The 10220-nt window shown below is 39.7% G+C and overlaps 1 protein-coding gene across 3 annotated transcripts in view; it reads right to left on the bottom strand.

The window, feature by feature from the left end:
* Positions 1–333: 333 nt before the first annotated feature.
* Positions 334–10220, bottom strand: part of hmcn2 (hemicentin 2) — a 63866-nt gene continuing 53979 nt past the window's right edge. For 2 of the 3 annotated variants that reach the window (XM_053503876.1, XM_053503877.1), the window contains exons 51-60: positions 9418–9477; positions 9020–9139; positions 8612–8767; positions 6296–6415; positions 2880–3005; positions 2409–2537; positions 1831–2133; positions 1603–1722; positions 1289–1412; positions 334–945 (exon numbers count right to left, since the gene is read on the bottom strand). In XM_053503876.1, coding sequence (XP_053359851.1) covers positions 576–945; positions 1289–1412; positions 1603–1722; positions 1831–2133; positions 2409–2537; positions 2880–3005; positions 6296–6415; positions 8612–8767; positions 9020–9139; positions 9418–9477 — 1628 coding nt within the window. In that variant the 3' untranslated portion in view covers positions 334–575. The remainder of the gene's footprint in view (positions 946–1288; positions 1413–1602; positions 1723–1830; positions 2134–2408; positions 2538–2879; positions 3006–6295; positions 6416–8611; positions 8768–9019; positions 9140–9417; positions 9478–10220) is intronic. The other variant, XM_053503878.1, reaches the window with a different exon arrangement.

Here is a 10220-nt window from a genome sequence, read left to right as displayed (position 1 = left end):
GGGAGAACATGCAAACTCCATGCACACAGAGATGGGAATCGAACCCGGACCCTGGATGTGCAAGGCGACAGTGCTAACCACTGCACTACCGTGCCGCTGGGTTAAGAACTGTAATAATAATAACAATAATAATAATAATTAGTTTACTTGCACTTTCTGACCACAGTATGTATTTTGTATGAAAAAATATTCCTTCCTGCCTGATCATTACATTAAGTCTGAGCGTTAAAGTGAAGCGGCTGAGCTTTAGAACACTTTTGCTCTCTACAAACTTCTTACTGCTGCAGCTCAGTTTTTTAACCAGCAGTGACACTGAGGTGTTTAAATCTGCATCATACACACATTAATACACACTGAAAAACATCACAGAGCACTGAGAGGTGAACATTTAAACATCTATTGTAATTCCGACAAACAATCTTATAATAACAAAGAATCAGAAAAATATTCAACCAATAAAGAATATATTTTTTTTAATGAAATCAGTTTTGGTAACATAAAACGCTAACTAATGATGGACCAGTGTGGACGAGTGGAGGTGGAGGGATACGTGTGAATAACTGGAGATAGAGGGATCAGAATGGATAAGCAGAAATTGAGATGTAGATAATGAATAAACTCTGGTAGGTGATTTGTCCTTGCTGGTTGAGTGTGGTTGCTTGGACCTTCAGCTTCACTAGACCAGACTGATTTAAAGGGCGAGTGGTGAAGATGATTCCTCTTCCAGCCTCGTCCTTAATCCCAAACAGCTGTTCTGTAATCTCTCCATTTTGTTCGAGGATGGTGAATAATGTTCTCTCCTGAAGAACACCAGACTCGGAAAATGCTGACAGTCGGATGACGTTGTGTTGAGCTGGAATTCCCAGAGGAAGTGTGATGAGTTTATACTGAAGGAGGAGAGACGATCCTGCAGCACACCCATGAGAACATGGCTTGTAACACAGTCTGTGGATGAGAAGAGGACCAATCGGGTTTTGATTCATTCGATTTTGTTCGTTCATATCAAACACATATGTTCCTCTTTGTTGAATTATGGACTCTAGACAAACATTTAATTTGTTTCATCAGTGGTTATGATTTGTAAATGTTTTCTAATATGTTCAACACCGTGCAATCTAACACACTGCTCGTCACCATTAATTTAAACATGGTTAAATTTGAGGCAAGGTCAGATGAAGTTTATTTTTACTTTCTTTGCACCTCAAACACACGTTATTAACTGTTGAAATAGTATTTTATATATATATATATATATATATATAATTTTTTATTTATTTATTTTTTTTACCCTGGACCTCCTCTGTGATAGCTGCCAGGACATGGAGTGTCCAAACACTGATAACTCCCCCTCGTGTTAAAGCACATTTGGTTTGGTCCACACTGCACACTGTGCTCAAGGCATTCATCAATATCTGAAATTGTACAGTGTTGAGACACGATTAATTCACACTGCAGCTTACTGACAATTATATATTTTAGAAAAAAATGTGATAAAAATTTCTGTTTATGTTAATTCAATACATACTTCAGACAATCGAATATAAAACCATGATTGTGTGAATATAATGAACTTTGCATGGTCATGTGACCTGAATGGAGTACCTCTGCATGTTTGACCGTTGGACATCAGCTGATACCCTGAAGGGCAAAAACACTGAAAACTTCCCACTGAGTTCTGACACTTGTGTTGGCATGGCTTTCTGATCACACACTCATCAATGTCTAAGCAGAAGGAGGAGCAGAATTACAGAACGTTAATACATACATGAAAGAAATCATGCAACAAGTCCATGCTCCCTCTTTGTTCTATTTCTATTATGTAGGACTCACCCACACAGCTACCGGCTTTGCTTGTATAACCAGGAGGGCAGGTGTGTAAGTTGCTCCACGGTGCCCCCTGCTGTGTGTTCTGTAGCAGTGTTAGTGTTTGACCTCTTGTGGACACCAACTGGGGCTGAAGTCCCGCTCGAACCCAAGTTCGATTACTAAACACACTTCCTCTCTCGAGTCCAGCACACGAGCGGCCGTCCACCAGCAGGACAGTCCCCGGGGGACACAAACACCGGAAACTACCAGGTACGTTTCGGCACTGATACCCACACGGACTTGGAGACTGTGCACACTCATCAACATCTAACACACCAGAGAGAGAGAGAGAGAGAAAGAGTGAGAGAGAGAGAGAGAAAGAGTAACACACTGGCCACATGGTGTGGTGGTGTATGAATGTGTGAAGTGGTGTGCTGTAGGGTGGCATGTGGCATGTAATGTGATGTGTATGGAGGTTAATGTGGTATGTAGTGCAGTGTGTGTAGTGTGTGATGTGATGTATGTAGTGCAGTGTGTGTGGTACGGTGTGCGTGTGTGTATGGTGTGTTTCCTCTCATCGTTACTGTGTCACTGAGACGCACCTACACACGGTTTGCCCACACCCTGAGAGCGGTAGCCTCTTGGACACACACACACATATCCACCGAGTGTGTTTTGGCAGGTTTGGCTGTAGCGACACATGTGACTGCCGTCTTTACACTCGTCTACATCTGAAACACACGTGTGATAGATATCGTTACACTAATATCCCAATAACTGAGTATAATACTCAGAACATCTCACTCATTAACGTGGGGAAGTCTGCTCCAGAAAAAGTATTTGCCCCCTCCTGCTTTTCTCTGTTAGTCTTTCTCTTGGTTTTCCTCTTACAGCTCTGACAGGGACAGAACGTTTGCTCAGTCTTGAACAGTGTAGTCACAAACACAGAGTGTATCTGAGGCGTTCACTGTTTGCTAAAACCTTTTGTCCCACGTCACAAACACATTTATCACAATATATAATCACCCTTCCAATTCAGGCATTTTTAATCCTTACAGTTTGCTCACACTTACCCACACACACACCGCTCTCAGCCTGAGTCATTCCTGATGGACAGCTGTCAAAACACTGATACCCTCCATCTGTGTTCTTGCATTGTTGGTGAGATGGACATACACTCCTCAAACACTCATTTATATCTACACACACACACACACACACACACACAATAATAAAGGATCATTAAAAAATCTTTCACCAATGAAAAAATTCAGTCTTTAAATAAAAAAGGTAAAAAAGGTTTTTTTATGGTTACTTTTTGACAGATTATCCTTAAACATGTAAACATCTTCTAAGATCTCTGTAGAGTGTGTATATTACACCCTATTGTGTTGTCTTACAGTAGTGGCTCATTAGGAGGAAATGTGGTTCACCGTGTGTGATTGGCATCACACACATACGCTTCTTTTTTAGAATTACTGCTTGAGGCAGAATATGATGCATCTCTTATATATAATTTAAATATTAAATTTTTTTTTTTGCAATTTAACTTTAAAAATGAAACTCATATATTTTAGTATATGTTTATTACATGCAATGTAAAATCTTTCTTTTTGTTTTTATTTTAATGATTACTTCTTGCACATTATAAAATGTAAAAAATTAATATATTAATGCTGCGCGACTGTCAGTCTAATTCAAAACACACACGGGGAAGACAGTTGTCCAGAAGACAATCACTGACTCCCTCCATATGGAGCGTAAAACCACAGAAGGTGTGTGTGGAAGCATAATCATGGAAAGTTGACTGGAAGGGAGAAGTGTGGTAGGAAAAGGTGCACAAGCAACAGAGACGAGTCCAGTCCTAGGAAGATTGGCAAGTAAAGCTGATTTAAGACCTTGGGAAAGATTCACAATGAGTGGAGTAAACCTGGAGTCAGCGCATCAAGAACCACCAGACACAGGCGCCTTTAGGAAATGGGCTACAACTGCTGCATCGCTAGAAGCAAGATTTTAATTCACTCTGTAACTTTAAATGGCCTTTCTGTTCCATCTAGTGCAACAGTAAAAGACCTCGGTGTGATTATTGATTCCAGCCTTTCATTTGAAGCTCATGTAGATAATATTACCAGGATAGCATTCTTTCACCTCAGAAATATTGCCAAGATAAGAAATATATTGTCGCTAAACGATGCAGAAAAACTAGTTCATGCTTTTATCACCTCTAGGTTGGACTATTGTAATGCCTTACTGTCTGGTTGTTCAGCTAGATGCATAAATAAGCTTCAGCTAGTCCAGAATGCAGCAGCGAGAGTCCTCACTAGAACCAGAAGATACAAGCACATCACCCCTATCTTATCTTCACTGCATCGGCTCCCTGTGAAATTTCGCATTGATTTTAAAATACTACTCTTGACGTATAAAGCATTAAATGGTCTCGCGCCGCAGTACCTGAGCGAACTGCTAGTGTCTTACGATCCGCCACGCCTACTTCGATCAAAGGATGCAGGCTGCTTGTCAGTACCGCGTATTATTAAAAATACAGCAGGGGGCAGAGCTTTTTCTTACAAAGCCCCAAAGTTATGGAATAGTCTTCCAAATAGTGTTCGGGACTCAGACACAGTCTCAGTGTTTAAGTCCAGGCTAAAAACCTATTTATTTAGCCAAGCATTTTCATAAATAGATTAGCCTTAGGTAAAGCAGCAGATCTGGGGGACTCATGGACGTAGAGTATTATGGTGAACTGGTATGTTTAGATGCTGTCTTCCTCACTCTCACTGATCACTCAGGTTTGTTGACGGTGAGGTGATTGTTTGCTTTACATCTCAGGAAGCCCTCATGTTTGTGTTTCCTTCTGGCTCCTCCCTTTTAGTTCTGCTGTCATAGTTAGTCCTGCCGGAGTCTCTGCTTGCACTCTACAGTTAATATACATTCACATTATACATTGTTCGATTGTGACCATACCTAACTGTTATTTCTCCATCTCTTTGCTCTCTCCTTATCTGCTCTCTCCTCTCTCTCTCTCCCTCTCTCCTATTTCCTCTACCTATCTCTCTGTCGAGCTATACATGTCGTCCTGAGCTGCCAGTGATCCAGACCCCCTCTGCCCGCTGGACCTCTCTAACTCATCCTGGAGTCCTGCTTCTGGTTGGAGATCTTATCACATGGATTCCCCCCGTGTGGTCTGCCTGGAATGCGTGTGGTGACTTGGGTTGGTTCCACTTTTCCATGAAGGTGGTCCTGTCCTCGACTGATGCAGACTGCTGTTCTCTGAGGACCTGTGACTTCAGTCGCTCAATAGTTTAGGACTGAAATTTTTTTACAGTCTACCTGAGCCTCCAGGAACAAACTGGACTTTAATCTTACACATCTCCTCTTATATTGAACTTCCAGTCTCGCATATTATTATGCACATCAATCCCTGCTATCTGTTTTCACCCAGATGAGGATGGGTTCCCTGTTGAGTCTGGTTCCTCTCAAGGTTTCTTCCTATTACCATCTCAGGGAGTTTTTCCTTGCCACTGTCGCCGTCGTCCTAGGCTTGCTCATCAGGAACAATCATATCATTTTGATTCATACACGTTCACATTTCATACAAACTTAGTTCTTTTGATTGTGCAAAGCTGCTTTGTGATGATGTAAATCGTTAAAAGCGCTATACAAATAAAATTGAATTGAATTGAATTAATAAACTTTTAATCTACAAAAATAAAATGGACAGTAACATTACTGCAACAATGTTTTGGATTTGTATTATCAAAACTTTCCGAAGTTCTCAAGATTTTTCTAATTAAGGAAATAATTTATTTTCCCAATCATTTCTGACACCCCATGAATGCAGTATTTAAATTTTACTAGCGATCAAGTGTGTTAATGAATCTGATGCTTATTACAACAGTGTCATCATCGCCCTAAAGAACGAATATTTCAATCGACAGTTCAGGCACTTAAGTGGCACCGAAATAAGGCACCGAAATTCGCATTCTGTTTCGGCCCGGTACATACCGGTTATATAGGTATCGGTGCCGTATTGGCACCGGTTTTCGGTACCCGACCTTATTCATGCTTCTGTCTGCTGACCAGCTTTATGGAGATGCTGATGTCCTTTTCGAGCAGGCCTCTGCCCACAATGCCAAAACTAATACTAACTGGTTTACTGACTGTGATATTACTGTGCTTGGGGGGCCAGTAAACTCACCTGATCTGAACCCTATAGAGAATTTCTGTACTATTGGAAGTTGAGAATCACCTAAATCACCAATACAGACGAGCTGAAAGCTGCTATCAAAGTAACCTAGTCTTAAATAAAATAAAGGCTTAAAATATTTAACTTTACATGTAATGGATCTAGAATGTATAAGAGTTTCACTTTTTTTTTTATTAAATTCCAAAAGAAAATTAAGTTTTTCATTATATAAAATCAGTGACCTTTTACATGATGCTGGTCTCTCTCTCTCTCTCTCTCTCTCACACACACACACACACTGACCAAAGCAGCGATGTCCCACCAGCTGGTATCCAGGCAGGCAGCTGCAGCGGAATGAGCCGAGTGTGTTATAGCACTGATGCTGGCAGGGAGACACAGACGACTCCACACACTCATCCACATCTAATGAGGGCAAACAGCACAGCTTCAATTAACACAATGCAATTGTACACACTCACACCCAACTTAAATTCATATAACACAGCCAATATAAACATATGAGCTCCGTGTGCTCATCCATATCCTCAAATACAACACACACGTCCTTTACAGACTGTAAACTTGTTTTGATGTTTTTTTTGAGAACGTTTAAGGGCAGCTTGAGGCAGACAGGCACTTACAGTGGGCGGGAAGAAATATTTTCCCTCTCTCTCTAAAACACACACACACACACACACACACACATACACACACACACACACACACACTCTACTCCTGAGATATCCGTAACCTTGATACTTCTGTCTGACGTTTTAGTCATTTCTAAATCCCTCCCCGCTGCGGAGCATGGCCCAGGATGGACAGGAAATAAATCATTACAAGGTTACTGTACAACACATGATGTTCCTCCTTGGGTAGCCTTTGGTCTTCATTTGCTAAGAGCAGTCACTCCATCACTGATCACTGAATAACTTCTTTAAGTTAAAACAAATTCAATAATAACTCTGAGGCTGATAAACATTGTTTAGTTCGGATGTGGATCATCAGGGATCACACAATACAGTAACATCACCATACCTACCGTAAGTGCCGATTCTGATTTGAAAAATATAAACAAACTTAGAAAATGATTTGCCCTAAGAGACAGGACTGAGAACTACTGATCAATAGGGTTAGAGAGAACCTGCAACATTTTACCACCTCAAATGCAAAAATATATAAATGAAAAAAAAATTTATCAAAAAAATAAAAAACAATCTTGTAGTCGTGAGTGAGGCGATTCATAAAAGAACAGTGACCGTAAAGAACCGTCTCTATTGTTTAATTCGTAGTGACATAAGTACACTTGCTGACATTGTAGCACACAGATAAAGAAGGAAATGATTTATTATCTGGTATCACCCCTATGAGTCTGGTTCCCCTCAAGGTTTCTTCCTCTTCCTCATGTGTTTTTCAACACCGTCACCTCCGACTCACTCATTACGGACATTTTATGTACATTATGTAAATCTGCTTTGTAATAATAATGTTACAAGTACTGACGTAAATAAATGGCTCCAAAACCATAAATATATGAACGATCATATCATATCAGGTATTCAGTCACACAGGTTAGTTTTGAACCCTGGCCGATAGAGGGCAGTAGGTATAATGTATAAATGTATCCTTCAATTTTGCCCAAATCAGCTGCTTAATACCTGATCCTTTTTTGGGAAATGTTAAGACTAAATTAGAAAAAAAAAAAAAATTAGGAGACATTATTTTTTTAATTGTTTTTTTGTTCTAAGGTGCTCCTCCTAAACCAACTTGCACTGGCCGTATCCTTGGAACTGGACATGATACAGTACTATATGTGGTATTAAGATGGAGCTTGGAATTGGAAATCAAAAATATGCAGAACCCAAATCACACCAAAATGTGACTTTATACCTGACTTGATGTTATGAGTCACATTTGTTAAAGTAATTTAATATATAAACAGATAGTCTCAACCAATAGATCAATCAGTAATGTATTTCCAAATAATCCCTAAAATTTAAGCAAATAAAATAAACAAATAACCAATAATAATAAATCAATCAATAAATTAATAGATTATCAGTTTTGTGTAAAAGCAGCTTCAGTGAATCCTTTCCAACATTTCTAAATTACAGACAAAGTCCCGGATGTGCTTTGCTTTTGTCTTGAGATTTGCAGGAAACAAACTCTACATGTCCATTATGTTAGAGAACAACAGACAATGTAAATTCAGCAGTTCGAAATGAAACTCTGCTTTTTGTCCTTTTAGAATATTCGCTATACTCCACTTCCTAACCAAGACGAGAACACGCGGGTTTCTGCAGTTCATCTGTGTTTCCGCATTTGTTGTGTTCAGACTTTGAGCTCCTCTTTCCAGCCAATCCCCCGTCTCTGGCTCTTCAGTGTCTGTAAATCACCAATAAAGACGAGGACGGAAGCTCAAGAGTAGAAACAAATCTCAAGACAAAAGCAAAGCACATCCGGGACTTTGTCTGTAATTTAGAAATGTTGGCCAGATGCATGTTTAACGATCACAAAAAGACATTTTTGTGGACACATTTCAGGGACCAGGCAGACATGTGGAACCTAATTAACACAACATCTCTGGAGGAAAAGGAAGTGATGTCATTAAAATTCTACCTTCACAGCCATCTGTTCTGCTTATGTTCTCAGTACCGGCGGTTCTGGGTCTGAATCCTGGCCCACACCTCACCTCACACCGATATTTTCCAACTGTGTTCACACACAACTCGTTATAGAGACACGTGTGAGATAGGTCCACACACTCATCTATATCTGTAGAACAAAATACACACACACACACACACACACACACACACACAAATGATAAGGTACTGAAAATGAGACTGAACAGAATGTGTAGATTTTTCTAAACATTTATTAATTTTTAATTAGTTAATTGTTGTTAATTGTTTCCTGTTATAAAATATAATCATTTTGTATAAATCTTTTAGTTAATACACAGTGTGTGTGTGTGTGTGTGTGTGAGTGAGAGAGAGAGTGAGAGAGAGAGTGAGAGAGTGAGACCTTGGCAGCTGTTACTCTCTGTGTTGATGTTGAATCCTGATGGACAGCTGCAGCTGAAACTCCCCATGATGTTAATGCAGGAGTGAGAACACAAAGAATCGGATACACACTCATCCTCATCTGAAACACATCAACACACACACACACACACACAACCTAAACACACAATAAAACACAAAAAAATGTTTTTTTTTAAACTAAAAGCCACATATGAGGGAATAACTGTTTATAGCTGCTTTAACATGAGTGAGAACAGGAGCAGGGGTTGGGTTAGGGTTAGGACTGTAGTGCTGCCTATCACTAAATCTAATCCTAAAACATAAACCCTTAACCCTAAACCCATAATGACAACCAAACTGCATTTAGTTTATAAGAAACCATTATGGTTAAATATTAACCGGTGCAGTAAGAAGCTTCATCCAGCAGGAATCCCTGTGGACATGTCTCTCCATCTCCATCTGCACAAAATAAAACACACACGCTGATAAGTTTTAATTTAAATTTGAATTGAGTTTGAAATATATATAAAATATTATTTTAGAATTAACTATAGATAAACTTAAAGACAATTAAAAGCATGTACATTACAAACATGGTGTATGTGGTTTCTCCTGCTCTGACCTGGCGGTGTTAGTGATGTGAGTATAGTGGTGATTACAGTCGGAGTACTGTTGTAATGCTCTGACCTGGCGGTGTTAATGATGTGAGTATAGTGATGATTACACATAGAGTACTGATGATGTAATGCTCTGACCTGGCGGTGTTAATGATGTGAGTATAAGGGTGATTACAGTCGGAGTACTGTTGATGTAATGCTCTGACCTGGCGGTGTTAATAATGTGAGTATAGTGATGATTACACATAGAGTACTGATGATGTAATGCTCTGATGTGAGTATAGTGACGATTACAGTCGAAGTACTGATGATGTAATGCTCTGACCTGGCGGTGTTAATGATGTGAGTATAGTGGTGATTACAGTCGGAGTACTGTTGATGTAATGCTCTGACCTGGCGGTGTTAATAATGTGAGTATAGTGGTGATTACAGTCGGAGTACTGTTGATGTAATGCTCTGACCTGGCGGTGTTAATGATGTGGGTATAGTGGTGATTACAGTCAGAGTACTGTTGATGTAATGCTCTGACCTGGCGGTTTTAATGATGTGAGTATAGTGATGATTACACATAGAGTACTGATGATG

Source organism: Clarias gariepinus, chromosome 9, assembly GCF_024256425.1.
Source record: "Clarias gariepinus isolate MV-2021 ecotype Netherlands chromosome 9, CGAR_prim_01v2, whole genome shotgun sequence".
In the NCBI taxonomy this organism is placed as follows: Eukaryota; Metazoa; Chordata; class Actinopteri; order Siluriformes; family Clariidae; genus Clarias; species Clarias gariepinus.
Note: the sequence above shows the minus strand (reverse complement) of the source record. Positions and strands in the feature narration are given on the sequence as shown.